Here is a 19,969-nt window from a genome sequence, read left to right on the forward strand (position 1 = left end):
TTATCACGCCTGACAAATCTGTTGAAATTCTTTGAGGAAATAACAGGCAGGATAGACAAAGGAGAGTCAGTGGATGATGTTCACGGATTTTCAGAAGGCTTTTGAAAATATGCTGTACATGAGGCTGTTTAACTAGGTAAGACTCCATGGTATTACAGGAAAGATATTAGCATGGATAGAAAATTGGCTGACTGGCAGGAGGCAAAAAGTGGAAATAAAGGGAACATTTTCTGGTTGGATGCTGGTGACCACTGGTGTGCCACAAGGAACTGAGGCAAAGATTATGTTCTAAAACAGGGAGAACATTCAAAAATCAGAGGTGCAAGGGGATTTGTGCGGGTTTCCCTAAACATACAGGTTGTGTGATAAGGAAGCCATATGCAATGTTAACATTCATTTCGAGAGGACTATTATATGAGAGCAAGGATGTAACGCTGAGACTTCCTAAGGCGTTGGTCAGACTGCACTTTTAGTTTGTTGAGCAGATTGGGGCCCCGTATCTAAGAAAAGATTTACTGGCATTGGAGAGGGTCCAGAAGAGGTTCACGAGAATGATTCTGGGAACAAAAGGGCTAATGTATCAGGAGAGTCTGATGGCTCTGTGTCCATTCTCGCTGGAGTTTAGAAGAATGAGAGGGAATCTCATTGAAACTTATTGAACGTTGGAAGGCCTAGGTAGAGTGGATGCGGAGAAGATGTTTCCTATAGTGGGGGGGGGTGGGGTTTGAATCTAGGACCGGGGGGCAGTGTCTCAGAATAGAAGGATGTTCATTTAGAACAGAGATCATGAGGAGTTTCTTTAGCCAGAAGGTGGTGAATCTGTGGAATTCATTGCCACAGGCAGCTGTGGAGGCCAAGTCCTTGGGTATATTTAAAGCAAAAGTTGATAGGATCTTGAGTAGTCAGGTTATCAAACATTCTGGAGAGAAGGGAGGAGAATGGGATTGAGAGGAATAACAAATCAGAGCAGACTCGATGGGCTTACTAGCTTGATTCAGCCCCTCTGTATTATGGTCTTATGGTCTAATACAAATTTCTTTATGAGGACTTTGGCCTGAGATAAAATAAATATTGGAGTTTGAGGACAGTGTGGACTGTGGTTGATAGCATTGTAATTTGTTCCTGTTGAAGGAACAGCTGAACTGAAAAGCAACTGGATGTGATATTCCTCTGTTTTCGTCAAGCACACGCATTCCGGTGCTTCACCTTAACATGATGTAAAATAAAGGTCATGGAGTTTGAATGGTAACAGAAAGGTGGGGGAAAAACTCACAGTCTTACACATATTTCAGCTTCCCGAACTGGGACACCAATGACGCATTGCACCTCCTCATAGGTTTTACCAGTCAAAGGAATTCCATTCCACTCGAGAACTTGCATTCCTACCAAACAAAGCACACAGAATTAGACTGTCAAAGAGCCCTTAAGTAGCCCTAGCTAACTGTCGATATCATTCAATTACTTTACTCTAAAGGAATTAATTTAGCTTCATTTAGCTGTTCATTCACTAAATGTGCACCCCAGTCTCTGATGTTAACCATTTAAACAAATGGTCCGGATAAATGTATTGCTGTTGTGTTTCCGTTTATTCAGACCAATATGCTTAGTTGAAAAGGAAATGAATGCTGTTGAAATCTTTGAAATATTGCATTATATAAATAGCAAAAGCAACATTTTGAGAATTGTCAGTCTTTAATATTTTAAACACTTAAATGTTTTAAAAGCTATTTCACAGCAAACATAGGGAAAGTCTTTTTAAAACACATCAAACATGCATTTTAATAGCCATTACTATTTTAATAGTAACTTTACTCATGAAATCAAGCATATCTCTCTAGATGGGTAAACACAAGAAAACAAGGAAACAGTAAAGTGAAAAAAAACGGATGTTCCAACTTACACTTAGGGTAATGTTAGCGAGTCAATATAAGGGGTCGGTAATTATGGCCAAAAACTTTGAGTGCTGCACAAAATAAATGGCAAAATAAAAAGGACAATAAGCATGCATTTCCAAAGTAAACTATCATTTCTGCATTGGTATCTTTCCTTTTCTTTATTTTCCAAATACAAGAGCCTACCAGCATTGCATGTGAGACAGCTTAATATCTCAAACCTTGAAAATAAGACCATTTGTAAATACTCTGAAAGTTGAGGACAATGGGATGTTTTCTAAAGGTTCCCTGTTATCAACTGCGAGCACAGTTCTCTTTCCCTTTTGCAATAGTTGTATCCACACACTCTTTTCAACTAGTTTCACAACACTGGTATTTCTAGTTCTCCTTGTCGGAGACATTTTCCTTCATTACAGAATGTAGGCTGAACTAGGAAGGCAGTGTTTCCTCTTCCTTTCTAATTTGTCAGTATAAGATGATTAGGTGTCTCCTTGAAACATGTCCTACAATATCTCAGAGGGCAGTTAAGAATAATCCACCATGAGGTGGATCTGGAATTACAGGCCAGTCAAAGATCACAGAAAGTAGATTTGGTTTAGGAAAAAGGGCAACAGATTACCCCATGGCTTTGAACTAATGACTGCCGGTTGAGATCTTTGGATTATGAACACAAGTCGGGGGGGGGGGGCAAATGAAATAATATCTGTCCACTTGTCTGGATGAGTCAAGTTCCAATGATAGTCAACAATCTCAGCACCATCCAGGGTAAAACAGCCTAACTGGCAAATAATTCACTAGCCTAAGCATTCACTTATACCGAAGCTAGCACACTATGGCACAAACAAGAGAGAATATGCAGATGCTGGAAATCCAAAGCAGCAGACACAAAATGCTGGAGGAACTCAGCGGGTCAGGCAGCACCTATGGAAAAGAGTAAACAGTCGACGTTTTGGACTGAGACCCTTCATCAGGAATGGCAGATTACATTCCATTTACAATATTCCTGAGGTGACTTGCTGAGTTTCTCCAATAGTGAAAAAACAAATTGGTGGAGGAGCTCGGCATGTGGGGGAGTGAAGGGGAGAAGGGAATGTTGCTGCTTCCAATTGAAACCCTGCATCGGGACAGTTTCTGCCACAGTACTTTCCAAACATACGATTTGGCCTGGAAAGTACAGCTGGCTCACAGGAACACACGTCTCTGAATTCACCACCACAAACAGGCAGTATTTCATCACTGTCACTGAATCTAAATACTGAGCTTCATATCTATCAACACTTTGGAACCGTAGTAGTTTAAGATGGAGGATGAGAGACTGGCAACACATACAAGCTGTCCATGTCTTGCCTGTACTCTATCAATGAAGACAGAAAATTATCTAAGTTACAGGTCAAACCATGAAAAGTTGTTTTGCTGTGATGATGTGCTTGCAAATTGGGATAATTCATCATGAGGAAAGTTCTTACACCTGCAGACATTCTTGTACTTTCTGTTCCTTGAGTGGAAGGATAAACACTGCTTTCAATAGGTGCTCAGTCAGAACATCTGAAGCATGCAACTCATTTCCCTTTGGAATCCATGGCTGAAAAGATTGTCACTGAACACCATTTAACTTTAGTCTTTGGTTGTTGACACATTAGCTCAGTGAAACACTTGCTGCCTTTTTCTAGATAGACTCTGAAACTGTAGCCTGAGACAACTGAATTTCTTTGAAGCTACAACACTGAAGATTTACCACCACAGCTGAAATAACAAAACATTATTTCAATCCAATAACTAAACATAAAGACCATAGACCATTAGACCACAAGATACAGGAGCAGAATTCCGTCATTTGGCCCATCGAGTCTGCTCCACCATTTCATCATGGCTGATCCATTTTCCCTCTCGGCCCCAATCTCCTGCCTTCTCCCTGTCTCCCTTCATACCCTGATCAATCAAGAATCTAACAACTTCTGTCTTAAATACACATAAAGACTTGGCCTCCACAGCTGCCTATGGCAACAAGTTCCACAGATTCACCACTTCCTGGTTAAAGAAATTCCTCCTCATCTCTGTTCTAAAAGGGTGCCCCTGTCTTCTGAGGCTGTGTCCTCTGGTCCCATCATAGGAAACATCATCCACTCCTCTTACCATTTGAAAGGTTTTATAGGATCCCTTTTCAATCTGAAAAAGGATCTGGTGCTTTCCCATCATATATGATGAATAATCTCTTCTTGGGCTTCCAGTTGGGTAAAGATATCGATTTCAACCAACGTTCCGATGATAAGCTCTGCCATCTTCATCAGGGATGCGTAAATGTGTCCACTCAACCTACAGCTGGTGCTTCTGTTGTTCCTACTGCCCAGGCCTCCTCTACGCCTGTAGGGCATGCCAAGTCCATGCCTACAGTCAGTGCCTCCGCCACATCAGTCGGCACCTCTGCCGTACCTACAGTCGGTGCTTCCACCACATCAGGCAGTTGGTGTCTCTGCTGCACCTACAGTTGGAATCACTGCCGCACCTACTTGGAAATTCTTCCCCTGCATTTTCTGCCTGTGATCTCTCGTCCTTCACCATCTACCAGAGTGATCAACCTCCAACTTCCAATAACTTACCCACTACTAATATCAGGCCCACTGGCCGACAACTTCCCAGCTGATTCTTAGAGCCTTTCTTAAACAACAGAATAGCATTAGCAATCCTCCAGTCCTCTGGCACCTCACCCGTAATCCAAGGACATTTTAAATATCTCTGCTAGGGCCCCTGCAATTTCTTCACTGGCCTTCCACAGGGTGCAAGGGAACATCATGTCATGGCCTGGTAATTTATCCACACTAATTTTCCTCAAGACGCCAAGCAACAATTCCTCTGTAACTTGTTATGGTCCATGATCTTACTGCTGTTTTTCCTCTCCCAAGTAAATACAGATGCAAAAAAAAAACCATTAAGATCTCCTCATCTCTTTTTGATCCACGCATAGATGACCACGACAATCTTCAAGAGGATCAATGTTGTCCTTTGCCATCATTTGCTATTAATACCTTCTACAGAGCTGGTAACACTCCCAGGTTGTGTGTCAAACTTAGAAGTTGCTGCTTCACCCCCAAGTTCAAAGCACTAATATAGATCATTGTCCCAACACTGAGCCTTAGAAGCTTTTGGTTATCCTCTGGTCTGTAAAGAAACCATTCACCAAGACCCTCTATAACCTGTTAGTGAGTGAAATGGGTAACTATGGGTAAATGTGCCTTTTATGTCACATGCTTGAATTTTGCTGATGACACTTTTATATCACATTTTCCATACTTCCATAAGTTCTTGAAGAGTTCCTTTTCATTAGAAGCTAGCAAGTGTGAAGTAACATTGAAGCAAGGAGCAAGAGAGAAAACGGGAGATTAGTAGTTGGGAAAATGCAGAAATCTATCTTGAGAAAAGTGCACTTTGAAAATCGATCAGGATTTGGCAAAGTCAATAGGGATTAAAACAAGAAGTCATGTTTGACACATCTATTCCAAGATCTTTGGCAAGATAGCTGGCAGAACAATCCATCAGAACCCCATAGATAGGTTGATGATGATGATGATGATGATAGATAGATAGATAGATAGGTATACTTTATTGATCCTGAGGGAAATTGGGTTTCGTTACAGCTGCACCAACCAAGAATAGAGCATAAATATAGCAATACAAAACCCACAAACAATCAAACAACAATATGCAAACTATGCCAGATGGAAATAAGTCCAGGACCAGCCTATTGGCTCAGGGTGTCTGACCCTCCATGGGAGGAGCTGCAAAGTTCGATGTCCACAGGCAGGAACAACTTCCCACGGCACCCAGTGTTGTATCTCAGTGGAATATGGCCGGAGTCCATATTCGTCCATATGGCTGGAGATAGGGTGATGATGATGATGATGATAGGATGATGGTGTGGATGATGATGATGATGATGCATAGATAGGAAGTGGAACAAATCCTCTGAGAAACTTGAGGGACTTTCTCTAAGAAGAAAAAAATGAAGTTTTCCCTTTTCTACATCCCACTGACCTTTGATTCATGGTATCAGGAAGATAGTTGGTTGATTGAAGATCCAGACAACAGAATTCTGATTGTTTTGATCGCTGTGATTATTTCCAATTATACCTTTACTTCTGACATCTTTGTAAGTATGGGTTACTGTAGATCCACACATATGTTGACTTTAAATGAACATGCAATATAGATGTTGAGCATCTAAATGAATTTAAACCAGCAGGCATGTTTGTTGATTATGTGCTGTGTCATTTGACATGCTTGTTCTTGGCATGTATTTCCACAGAAGTGGTTTGCCATTGCCTTCTTCTGGGCCGTGTCTTTACAAGATGGGTGACCCCAGCCATTATCAATACTCTTCAGAGATTCTCTGCCTGGTGTCAGTGGTTGCATAACCAGGACTGTGACGTGCACCAGCTGCTTGTACGACCATCCACCATCTGCTCCCATGGCTTCACGTGACCCTGATCGGGGGGATAAGCGGGTGCTACACCTTGCCCAAGGGTGACCTGCAGGCTAGTGGAGGGAAGGAATACCTTACGCCTCCTTTGGTAGGAATGTATCTCCACCCTGCCAGAAGGTAAAGTAGAGAGAAAATGGAAACTAGCAGCAATGTCCTGCTATTTGTTACAGATGACTTATCTGTGTGTGTACCAGTTGTTTAGACCACCTGACCTTGTGTCAACAAATTCTGTAACCATATTGACCGTCTAAACTGACCTAGTTCTATCCCAACAATCTGATCACACCTTCTGCTACTACAATCAGGAATTAAAAGCAGAAAATGTTGGATGATGCATCAAGGCAGCAACTGTGAAGGGAGAAACATATTTACATTTCAGTCACTGAAATGACAAACAGTCTTGGACATGAAACTATTTACTTCTCCGTGGATATTATGTAACTTGCTGACAAGGTTTAGCATCCCCTCTTCTTGTTTCAGATTTCCCGTACTTGTAGTTGCCGTTATTCTGTTTCGCTGCCTCTGCTTCCAGTAACATTGCCTCTCGGTGCAAACTTCTACGGTAGGACAAAGTTTTCTTGGATTTTCAGAAGGCCTTTGACAAGGTGCTGCACAAGAGGGCGCCAAACGAGATAAGAGCCCATGGTATTACAGGAAGGGAACTAGCATAGATAAAAGATCTATAATGAGACAGCCTATAGAGAGAAGGTGGAAAAGCTCGAGGCCTGGTGTCAGGCAAGTAACCCCTTGCTCAATATCAGCAAGCCAAATGAGATGGTTATCAACTTCAGGAGAACTCGTACCACCGACACCCCTCTTTACATTGGCAGCACAGCAGTTTCAAACTCCTGGGAGTGCACGTTCTTGCACAAATTCTCATAGTTCCAGAACACATCCTACACAGTCCGGAAAGCTTACCAACGAACCTGCATTCAAGGACATATATGCAGAAAGGTGCTCATGGACTGTTCGTCCCACTCCCGTCAGAGAGGATGCTAAGTAGCATCCGTGCCAGGACCACCAGACTCAAAAACAGTTACTTTCCCCAAGCCGTAAGGCTGATGAACTCTTCCACCCACTAACCCACCCCTCCACACCCCCAACTACCACTACTTTACCATTTTCTGCCAGTCATATTACGTACAGACAGTCATGTGCCTAGCAGCATCTTATGGACATACAATCAATTGATGTACACGATATAAGCAATCTTAAGTATTTATATTTATTGTGTTTTTAATTGTAGTGTCCTTTATCTTATTGTGCATCTTTGTGCTGCATCAGATCTGGAGTAACAATTATTTTGTTCTGATTTCACATGTGAAATGGAAATTACATTAAGTAATCGAATCTTGAATCTAAAGGGGACCTTTTCTGGTTGACTGCCGGTGACCAATGGTGTTCTGCAAGGGGCGGCTGTTGGGCCCACTTCTCTTCGTGTCACATGTCAATAATTTGGATGACAAGATCAATGGGCTTGTGGCCAAGTTTGTGGAAGATACAAAGATAGGTGGAGGGGTAGGCAGTGTTAAGGAAGTGGGGTGTCTACAGAAGGGCTTTGATAGACTAGGAGGATGGAAGTTGGGAAGTGTCTGGTCATGCACTCGGTAGAAGGAATAAAGACTTGCCACGCACAAAGCCATGTTGACTATCCCTAATCAATCCCTGTTGATTCAAATACATATATCCAGTCCCTGGCACCTCAGCTGTGGCTGAGGATATTTAACTATCTCTGCTAGCGTCCCTGCAAATTCTGCATTAGCCTCCCACAGGGTCTGAGTGAACACCTTGTTCCAGAGGAAAATTTTGTTTCTTGTTATTCATTTGTTCTTAATGTATCTGTAGAAGCCCTTAGGATTCTCCTTCACCTTGTCTTCTAGAGCAACCTCATGCCTTCTTTCAGCCCTTCTTTCTTAAGTGCTCTCTTGCATTTCTTATACTCCTCAAGTACCTCACATCTTCCTACCTGCCTACAGCTGCTATGCACCTCCTTTTTTCTCTTAAACAGGGCCACAATATATCTCGAAAACCAAGGTTCCCCTAAACCTTGTCCTTGCCTTTTACTCTGACGGGCTTTGTACTCTCAACATCTCACGTCTGAAGGCCACCCACTTTCCAAGTACACCTTTGCCAGAAAACAGCCTGTCTGAATCCAAACTTGCCAGGTCCTTTCTGATACCATCAAAATTGGACTTTCCTTAATTTAGAATCTCAACTTGAGGACCAGACCTATCCTTTTCCATAATTACCTTGAAACTAACGATCACTAGATGCAAAATGCTCCCCTACACATACTTGCCCGTCTCACCTGCTGTGTCACGTTCTCTAATAGGAGATCCAGTCTTGTTACCTCTCGTGAGATGTCCTTTTAGAACAGAGATGAGGAGGAATTTCTTCAGCCAGAGGGTGTTGGATAAGTGGCATTCAATGCCACAGATGGCTTTGGTGACCAAGTCGTTGGTCATTTAAAGTGGAAGTTGATAGATTCTTGATTAGTAAGGGTGTCAAAGGTTATGGGTGGAAGGTAGGAGAATGGGGTTGAGATGAATAATAAATCTGCCATGATGGAATGGCGGAGCAGACTCAATAGGTCAAATGGCCTAATTGTGCTCCCATGCACTTATGGAGCAACATTAGGGTTGGGGTTATGGCCTTATATCTCCTAAGGTCTCCTATGTTTTATGGTCTTATCTTACTTATTTTACAGAGGACTTTTTCAATGGTTTTTATATGTGGTTTTTCTAAATTGTTGCTGTTGTTGAGTAATTAAGTTGAGTCCGACTCTTCATGACCTCTTGGACCATAGGGTCCATAGGGTTTTCATGGCAAAATATGGAAGTCGATTGCCAGGCCTTTCTTCTGTGCAGACCCTGCTGCTGCCCGACTGGATCTGAACTCAGGACCTTCTGCCTTGAGATCCATTGCTGATGCCACTACACCACCAGCCGGCCATATTCTAAACTGCCTTTTTTTAGTAACCTTGTTGTAGATTCATAACTGTAGCGAAGAAGATATTTTCTCCAATGCTGGTTCCTTAAGAGTAATCCTGTTGCACCCTCTCTTCCTGACAGCCCTGACAATTACTTTATTGATAGAGTTGATCTAGTTCCCTTAATGATCTAATTGACTCTATTGTCACTACCCATGAGACAAAGTGCAGATATTTCCTGGATCAAGCATCACAGGGAAACAACTGCCTCTTGAGGGGATAATAACCTAGGAAGTGATGCCAAGGGCAGGTTCAATGTATCAACACCAAAGGATGATAAACCAGAAACTAAACGTATTACTTCAGGGACTTTGCCATAAAAAGGAAAATCAATGAATTGGTATGATATCTATCAAATCATGACTTATTAAATTAAAAATTCCCAACGTGAAGAATCCACTTACCTTCTGTGAGTTTGCCTGTTTGCTCTGCAGCCCCCCCAGGAGTGACCTTGGCAATGTAGGCACCAATTTCTCCATTTCTTCCTGGAATTTCTTTTCCACCAATAATCCTGATTCCTAATCCATTTCCTGGTAACAAGAAATAAATATTAACAATGGGAAGTAATAAATATCTGGAATATTTCCAAGATATTTCTACGCAAAATTCCTGTTAGCATGGCTATTTGATCACTTTGCACATCTCAACCCTGCAATTCCAAATTCCATGAGATCTCTGGAGCACTACATGTGGTAAAAGCCACTGAAACATCTCAATTCTTTATGTACACGATATTAACCAAATGTCAGAATATTTAGCTCACTGTAGGAAGGTCTTTCAGGTGAAAAATAAAAGCACGCTAAGGTGGTGAAGAAAACAATGTGTTAAGCTTAATTTCACAAAAGCTGCACAGGAAAAATTGTGCTCCTATTTCAAAAATCATATGCAAAGAATCTAAGCATTGTTTGGGGGATGTTTCTTCAGCTTCTGTTGGGGATGAAGGAGGCAACTAGTGTCTTAAGAAGGAAGACTGATCAAGCTGTACTAATGTAGAGGGAAAATGGAGTCAGAGTCAGGGCTGAGGAATTACAGTGGACAAAGTTCTATAGTAGACAGAATTAAGAGAGTTAAAATTGATAATGAGATAGTCAGCACAGGCATTGTGGGCCAAAGGGTCACAATGTGCTATATTGTTCTATGAATGTGCTTTGAAAGGCTGCAATATTCCATAAGACCATCTGACATAGGAGAAGAATTAGGCATTTCAGCCTATCCATTTTGGTCTGCCATTCCATCGTGGCTGATTTATTATCCCTCTCAACCCTATTTTCCTGCCTTCTCCCCGTAACCTTTGGTGCCCTGATTAATCAACCTTCACCTTAAATATACCCAATGATTTGGCCTCCACAGCCGTCTGTAACAATAAATTCTGCAGAAGAAAGGAAATTATAGGTCAGTTAGCTTGACTTCAGAGGTTGGAAAGATGTTAGAGTCTATTATTAAGAATGAGGTTGAGGGTACTTGGAGGCTTACGACAAAATAGGCTAGAGTTAGCATGGTTTTCTTAATGGGAAATCTTGCCTGACAAATCTGTTGGAATTCTTTGAGGAAATACCAGGCAGGATAGACAAAGGAGAATTGGTGGATGTTGTGTACTTGGACTTTCAGATGGCCTTTGACAAGGTGCCAAACATGAGACTGCTCAGCATGATAAGAGCCCAGGGTATTACAGAAAAGATACTGACATGGACAGAGCATTGGCTGATTGGCAGGAGGCAAAGAGTGGGAATTAAAATGAGCCTTTTCTGGTTGGCTGCCGGTGACTAGTGGTATTCCAAAGGGGTTGGTGTTGATACTGCTTCTTTTTACGTTATATGTCAATGACCTAGATAACAGAATTATTGGCTTTGTGGCCAATTTTGCATGTGATACGAAGATAGATGGGGGGCAGGTAATGTTGAGGAAGCAGGGGGGTTCAGAAGGATATAGACAAGTTAGGAGAATAGGCAAAGAAATGTCAGATGGAATACAATGTCGGGAAGTATATGGTCGATCACTTTGGTACAAGGAATAAGAGAGTAGACTATTTTCTAAATGGAGAAAATTCAAAAATCCAAGGTACAAGGGGACTTGGGAGTTCTCGTCCAGGATTTCCTCAAGGTCAATTTGCAGGTTGAGTCTGTGGTAAGGAAGGCAAATGCAATGTTAGCATTCATTTAGAAAGGTCTAGAATATAAAAGCAAGGATGTAATGCTGAGACTTTATAAGGCACTGGTGAGACCTCACTTGATGTATTGTGAGAAGTTTTGGACCCCTTATCTAAGAAAGGATGAGCGGACATTGGAAGGGTTCAGAGGAGGTTCATGGAAATAATTCCAGGAGTGAAGGGGTTATCATATGAGGAGTGATTGATGGCTCTGGGCCTGTACTCACTGGAATTTAGAGGAATGAGAAGGAATCTCTGAAAGGTCAAGGTAGAGTGGATGTGGAGGGGATGCTTCCTACAGTGGGTGAGGACCAGAGGGCACGGACTCAGAATAGAGGGATGTCTATTTACAATGGAGAAGATGAGGACTTTCTTGAGCTACAGGATGGTGAGTCTGCGCAACTTGCTGCCACAGGCAGCTATGGAAGTCAGGTCATTGGGTGTGTTTAAGGCAGAGATTGATAGTTTCTCGATTAATCAGGGCAGGAAAGGTTATGAGGAGAAAGCAGGAGAATGGGGTTAAGAGGAAAATGGATCAGCTATGATATAATGGTGGAGCAGACTTGATGGGTGAAATGGCCTAAAACTTTTCCTATGTCTTATGGTCTTATATTCTCCCTCCAAGACCTCCTCCCTCGTCCAATGTTTGTCATTGCTACCAATACGTACCTCGACTTCCAGCTATTCGCTCTCCCCCGTTAGAATACTGTAGATCTGGTCCAAGGCATCTCAGACCCTGGCACTTGGCAAGCAACATACCACCTGGATGTCTCTTTGACATCCACGGAACCTGCTGTCTGCTCCTCCGATTATGGAATCCCTGATCGCAGCTGCACTCCTCTTCTCCACCGTCCCTTCTGAGCCTCAGAGGCAGACTTGGTGCCAGGGATCAGGCTGCTGTGGTTCCCCCCCGCCCCCGGGTAGGTCAACAGGATCCAAAGTGACACACTTACTACTGAGGGGGGCGGCTGCAGGGTTACTCTGCACCGGCTGCCTATTGTCTTCCCCTCTGCTGGCAGTCACCTAGGTACATGCCTCCTGTAACCTCGAAGTGGCTACCTCCTCATAGCTCTTGTCTATCACCTCCTCAGTTTTCCACATGTGCCAAAGGTCATCCAGCTGCAGCTCCTGTTCGGTAACACGGTTTCTAAGGAGCTGCAGCTCAATGCATTTCATGCAGATATCGTTACCAGGGAGACTGGAGCTCCCGGAAAGTTCCCACATCTCACACAAGGAACATACCACTGTTATGTACCCCTAGGGGTCATATTTTTTTATGGACTATACCTTTAAAAAGAGAGAGAGAGAGTTGTTCAATACAAGCACCTTGTTAATAAGAGAGAGAGGCGAAGACTGCTTTGAGATGGTGTTATGGTTTCTCTGCAGAAGTTCTTACAGAGAGAGGGAAGGGAGGAGCTGCTTGATGGACGGCTGGTGTTCAGCACGGCGAGATAAATAGAAGGTTAGCTGATAGACTCACAGACACATGGTTTTGGACACTGGATGAGCTTTGTTGTGCCCACAGGAAATGGTGGGGTTTTGGAGGATCGATTGGGAGAATCGATCAGTGGCTCTCTCAGTGTGGAGAAGGTGTGACCGGTGGGGAGTTATTGATGTGTCCAACACTTGCCTGGGTTGATAACTCCAGCACAGAAAACAGTCCCCTTGTGGTCACATTCGGTGATTTTAAAGGAAGAGAAGAGGGGAGAGGAAGGTTTGAAACAGAAGAAACCTAGTAACAAAGAGATCACTGTTTGGACTCTCTCTGTAGCCCGTGAGGGTGAGATTGATTCCATTCGAATACAAAGGTGTGACTATCACATGTTAATCCTCAGGAGTGGGTTCTCTGGTGAGGGGAGTGCCTTTGTGAATACCACTTGTGTGTTACCCTTGTTTGGGTGTGGTAGTTCACCGAAGAAAGACACCCCTGTGGCAAATCATTGCTGGAGTTATTTCGTATGTCGTGGAACTGGATAAGTGGCTATCACATTGTGTGTTTGGGGTTGGTTCCGTTGAAGAGGGTCCCCTCAGTGATAAGCTACTGTTGGTGATAATCCATACGTGGATTCTGTTGGAGTATCCTGTGGCCACCACTTTGGGATGACCCGTAGCTGAATTCAGGTGTGGTACCACTTGTGTTGAAAGGATATTCATTGAAGATCACTGTTGGTGATATTTCATGTGTGGAGTGGAACAACTTCAGAGATAAAACCTACTACTATTGTTATTTTGTATTGCTGTCGTGGAATCTGTGGAACATCGACGTAATTGCCTTCTCTTGACATTTACCCTGGATTACAAATATCTCTCCCTCTCCATCACTACTCAACTAAATACCACGAACTGAACTGAACTTCACTTATCACCGTAAGACCGTATCTATTTACCCCTAGACTTGAAGCTTGTTTTTTTCCTATTTCCACACTATATCTATATAATCATTGCTAACCTGTTTGATATATCTGATTTTACATGACTGTATTGCGTAGTTACTAATAAATAGTATTAGTGAATAGCAATACTAGACTCCAAAGTGTTTTCTATTTCTGCTGGATCTTTAACCTGTCACGGGGTACATGACACCACTAACCCTGGACTTAATCTCAGTGCACCAGCTATGTACTCACAGAAAAAAACACTTACTAGAAACTTACTTAGAACCTGTGCCTCTGCTTGTCCAAGCCCGTTTTCACCTAAGCATGTTGAGCCAAAGCCTGGCCACTCTAACATTGCCCTCTCTCACAGCAGCCGCTCCACTTACATCCCACCTGTTTCTATTGGCTCTGACAAGTGCCTGATTGCTGCCCGCCGAAAAGTCCCAGAAGCACCTGGGCTCCTTTTAAACCTCGCACTGCGTCACCAATGAATGACCTCTTGCGCTAATTGCCGCCTGCTGAGCCCATTCCCAGAAGGACGATGGGTTATCCCTTTAGTTTACACTGGGCCACGCAGGAAGGTAGGGACAGATTGGATGGAGTGGAAATGGGCTGGTGTGATGTTCGACAGGCAATGGTAAACATTTAAAAACAAATAAAGAATCTGCCACTTAGATATTCATTTCTGGTGCAATAATGAAAAAAGGAAGGACAATCCAGCTATGGCTAAGAGGGGAAACTAAAGATAGTATTTTGTCCAAAGAGGGGTCATATACTAGAAAAAGAATCAAGCCTTACGATCAGGAGCAGTTTTATATTCAGCAATAATGGACCATGTGATTGAAAACTTAAACAGAGTACGACAGTCAACTCACAAGGAACATACAAGTGACTGGAAAAGCATCACACAGTGATAGTCCTTTTCAGCTGAGCTCATCGTAATGTCAATCTATGCTAATCCTGATTACCAGCACTTGGTCTGTAGCTTTCTCTGCCTAGGAATGTTGTGAGAGTAACACACACAAAATTCTGGAGGTACTCAGCAGGCCAGGTCAGAAATGTCCACTGTACCCTTTTCCCAGATCCTGCCTGGCCTGCTGAGTTCCTCCAGCACGTTGTGTGTGTTGCTCGGATTTCCAGCATCTGCAGATTTTCTCTTGTTAATGTCATGAGAGTCTCTGCCTTCATTACCCTCTCAGTGATTATGTCCCAAACCTCAATCTCCCTCCTGCCATCTGGAAAAAGGCACCAAAGCATTCGGGCTCTCACGACCAGACTATGTAACAGTTTCTTCCCGCAAGCCATCAGACTCCTCAATACCCAGAGCCTGGCTTGAACCAAACCTACTGCCCTCTACTGTGCCTACTGTCTTGTTTATTATTTATTATTATTTATTGTAGTGCCTGCGCTGTTTTGTGCACTTTATGCAGTCCTGGATAGGTCTGTAATCTAGTGTAGTTTTTGTGTGTTTTTTCTTACGTAGTTCAGTGTAGTTTTTGTATTGTTTCATGTAGCACCATGGTCCTGGAAAACGTTGTCTCATTTTTACTATGTTCTGTACCAGCAGTTATGGTTGAAATGACAATAAAAGTGACTTGACTTGACTTCTGCATAAAATAACTCTTCTTTTTAGTCTACACATTGTTCTCCTAACATTAAATCCATGGCCTCTGTTTACAGATACTTCTACTGTGGGGAGAAGTTTACTACTGCCAACCCTAACTGGCTTCCTCATGATCGTGCATAAATCTTACATGATGTATAAAGATGGTTCTCTGTCAACCATCTATGGTAAAAGAAAACAAACACAGTGTATCTGCCTCCTCCTTACTGATACACTCTGCCCCAGCAACATCCTGGTGAAACTCCTTTCCCTGTACTTTCCAGAGCAGCCACACCTTTCCTTACTGTTCTGATCAAAACTGCACACAGTATCCCAGACGTGGCCTCACCAACGTCTTACAAAGTTATATCAAAACTTCTCTACTCTTACATCGTATGCCATGGCTAATGAAGGCTAGCATCCTGTATACCTTCTTCACTTCTCCGTCTGCTTGTCCTGCCACCTCTAGGGATCTCTGGACTAACATTGCAGAAACAGAGCACTGAATTAGATCATCCATGATTTTAATAAGACCATAAGGCATAAGACATAGGACAGAAATTGGCCATTCAGCCCATCAAGCCTGCTCTCCCATTCCATCATAGCTTATTATCGCTCTCAATCCCATTCCCCTGCCTTCTCCCCATCATCTCTGATGCCCCTACTAATCAAGTACCTATCAACCTCAACCTTAGAATTGCCCAATGACTTGGTCTCCAAGCTGATTCATCACAACAATGCATTGAGGTAGTACAAGATAAAACTGCAACAAAATGAACAATAAAGTGTAACAGGTACAGAGAAAGTGCTGTGCAGTTAGACAACAGGATTGTGAGGTCAAAAGACTATTTTGTTGTCTATATGAACTTCAGTAAGGCCTTTGACAAGGTTCCACACGGAAGGTTAGTTAGGAAGGTTCAATCGTTAGGCATTAATATCGAAGTAGTGAAATGGATTCAGCAGTGGCTGGATGGGAGACGCCAGAGAGTAGTGGTGGATAACTGTGTGTCAGATTGGAGGACGGTGTGTAGTGGTGTGCCTCAGGGATCTGTATTGGGTCCAATGTTGTTTGTAATATATATTAATGATCTGGATGAGGGGGTGGTAAATTGGATTAGTAAGTATGCAGATGATACTAAGATAGGTGGTGTTGTAGATGATGAGGTAGGTTTTCAAAGCTTGCAGAGAGATTTAGGACAGTTAGAAGAGTGGGCTGAAAGATGGCAGATGGAGTTTAATGCTGATAAATGTGAGGTGCTACATTTTGGTAGAACGAATCAAAATAGGACATACATGGTAAATGGTAGGGCATTAAAGAATGCTTTAGAACAGAGGGTGCATAGTTCCCTCAAGATGGAATCTCATGTGGATAGAGTGGTGAAGAAAGCTTTTGGTTTGCTGGCCTTTATTAATCAGAGCATTGAGTATAGGAGTTGGGATGTAATGTTGAATTTGTATAAGGCATTGGTAAGGCCAAATTTGGAGTATTGTGTTCAGTTCTGGTCACCGAATTATAGGAAGGATGTCAATAAAATTGAGAGAATCCAGAGGAGGTTTACTAAAATGTGGCCTGGGTTTCATCTCCTAAGTTACAAAGAAAGGTTGAACAAGTTAGGTCTGTATTTTTTGGAGTGTGGAAGGTTGAGGGGAGACTTGATAGAGGTGTTTAAAATTATGAGGGGGATTGATAGAGTTGACGTGGTTAGACTTTTTCCATTGAGTGTGGGGAAGATTCAAACAAGAGGACATGGGTTGAGAATTAGAGGACAAAAGTTTAGGGGTAACATGAGGGGGAGCTTCTTTACTCAGAGAGTGGTGGCTGTGTGGAACGAGCTTCCAGCAGAAGTGGTTGGGGCAGGTTCTATGTTGTCATTTAAAGTTAAATTGGATAGATATATGGACGGGAAAGGAATGGAGAGTTATGGGCTGAGTGCAGGTCGGTGGGAATAGCACAGGGTAAGAGTTCGGCATGGACTAGAAGGGCCGAGATGGCCTGTTTCTGTGCTGTAATTGTTATATGGTTATATGTAGTACTTGAGAACCATTCAATAGTCTTATGACAGCAGGATAGAAACTGTTCTTGAGTCTGTTGGTACATGCTTACAGGCTTTTGTATTCTTTGCCTGATGGGAGGGGTGAGAATGTTCGGGGTTATGCTGGCTGCTTTCCTGAAGTCCAATGTAGAGAAAATTAAAGAGATAAATTATTATCAAGGAATTATCTGGAGAGAGACAGTAAATAAATGAAGGGAAGTGATTGTTAGAGATGGCAGAGTGGCCATGAGACTCCCAAACACTATGCCCATTCCTGTTTCCATCTGGAGGGGCTGTCATTGCAGCAGGACGCCACCAGGTGGGAGTGTCGTCCACAGGGGACCTGTCATTGTGGTAGGCCACCACCAAGATTATTCACAGGGGATCTGTCATTGCCACAGGACACCACCAGGTGGGAGTGTTGTCCATGGGGGAACGGCGGCAGTGTAGACGTTTGTTGTAGGTTACAGCAGGACATTACAGGTTTGTGAGCTGGGCTGAGAAGTAGCAAATTAACAAATTTCACAACATATGCCGGTGATATTAATCCTGATTCTGAACAGAGTTCAGTCCAGAAAAATGTGAAGTGATACTCAGATTCCACAAGATGAGAAGAGGCACAGAACAAGTGAACAGCCAGAAACAGTTTCCCAGGGTGGAAATGGCTAATGTGAAGGGGCATAATTTTAAGGTGATTAGAGGAGAGTAGAGAGGGGATGTCAGAGGTTAGTTCTTTACACAGAGAGTGGTGACTGTGTGGAACACCCTATCAGGGGATGGAGGTAGAGGCAGATACATTAGGGGCGTTTAAGAAGCTCTTAGATAGGCACATGGATGATAGAAAAATGGAAGACTATGTAGGAGGGAAGGGTTAGACTGAGTGGGTTAAAGGATCAGCACGATTTTGTGGGCTGAAGGGCCTGAACTGTGCCCTAATATTCAATATTCTATGTTGTATACACTTTGGAGGGTCGAACTTGAAGACAGAATAATATCAGGTCTCAGGCACTGAGCCTGTCTCTGTGGCTGAGAAGGGAAGGGATGGGGGAGGTGAGGAATGCAATAGAGATAGAGGAGCAGATAGGAGATGCTGTGGATGTGAAAGGGACAACGGGATGACATGACACCCCTCCGGTGCCAAGGTCAGAGATGTCTCCGATCGAATCCATAGCATTTTAATGCAGGAGGATGACCAGCCAGAAGTCGTTGTAGATACTGGGGCCAACAGCATGGGTAGTCATAGTCAGAGTCATACTTTATTGATCCCGGGGGAAATTGGTTTTCATTACAGTTGCACCATAAATAATTAAGTAGTAATAAAAGCATAAATAATTAAATAGTATATGTAAATTATGCCAGGAAATAAGTCCAGGACCAGCCTATTGGCTCGGGGTGTCTGACCCGCCAAGGGAGGAGTTGTAAAGTTTGATGGCCACAGGCAGGAATGACTTCCTATGACGCTCTGTGCTGCATCTCGGTGGAATGAGTCTCTGGCTGAATGTACTCCTGTGTCCGACCAGTACGTTATGTAGTGGATGGGAGACATTGTCCAAGATGGCATGCAACTTGAACAGCAGTAAGAAAAGGGATTGTGAGGTCCTGAGGAGAAAATATCGGGATTAGGTAGAAATTTCGGGATCATTGGGATCTCCTCTGGGGAATGTATGACCTGTACAAAAAGGATGGGTTACACCTGAACTTGAGGGGCATTAATATCCTTGTGGATAGGTTTGCTAGGGCTGTGTGGGGGGTTTAAACTAATTTGTCAGGGGGCTGGGAAATGGAATGATAGGGCAGAGGATGGGGCGGTTGGTATACAAGTAGATGCAGTGTGTAGTGAGATTATGGGAAGGACAAGCAGTTGATAGGGCAAAACTGCAATCAGAGTGTTGAGTTGAGGTGCATCTTTAAACTAAATAATTGGTTCAACATTTCAACAGTTTGGAAGCGTGTGAATAAAGGAAAAGGTAAGGTAAATCCGGTCCTTTTTTTTGATGGCTCTGTGTGGTAAGTGTTGGTGCCAAAGCCCTACCAAAGGTCGGGAGAAAGAGAGTAAAGAAGAAACAGCTTTGGGTTAGTCCGGTCTTTCTCTGCTCCACAGGTATAGTAAGTATTGGCATCAGAGGCCGAAATACAGCTGCAAATTAAAGGAATGTGGAGCAGCCATTGCTGGAGTGGCCATCGTGTGAGTGGGCCAGTGTTAGAGTGGGAAGGCTCTGGTGAGAGCAGGCAGAGGCACAGATAAGAAGAGATAAAGCTTTCTTTTCCTGTTGACTATAAAGTTTCTTTTTAGTACAGTGTAGTCAGGATGGAATGCTACTCCTGTCAGATGCGGGAATTCAGGATAACTGGCTGCTTTCCTGCAAGAAGTGCACCCAGTTTCAGCTCCTGACTGACCAAGTTGAGGAGTTGAAGCTGGAGTTGGACGTACTCATTCGGGAGGCTGAAGACGTT

General features: G+C 43.1%; 1 protein-coding gene across 1 annotated transcript in view; it reads right to left on the bottom strand.

Annotated features, from left to right (window-relative positions):
• The window catches only part of pcloa (piccolo presynaptic cytomatrix protein a), a 383,977-nt gene that overhangs the window by 148,880 nt on the left and 215,128 nt on the right, over positions 1-19,969 (bottom strand). Inside the window, exons 12-13 of the mRNA XM_072241857.1 lie at positions 9,763-9,888; positions 1,274-1,382 (exon numbers count right to left, since the gene is read on the bottom strand). Of these exons, the coding sequence (XP_072097958.1) occupies positions 1,274-1,382; positions 9,763-9,888 (235 nt within the window). The remainder of the gene's footprint in view (positions 1-1,273; positions 1,383-9,762; positions 9,889-19,969) is intronic.

Source organism: Mobula birostris, chromosome 23 (assembly GCF_030028105.1).
Source record: "Mobula birostris isolate sMobBir1 chromosome 23, sMobBir1.hap1, whole genome shotgun sequence".
NCBI classification, from domain to species: domain Eukaryota; kingdom Metazoa; phylum Chordata; class Chondrichthyes; order Myliobatiformes; family Myliobatidae; genus Mobula; species Mobula birostris.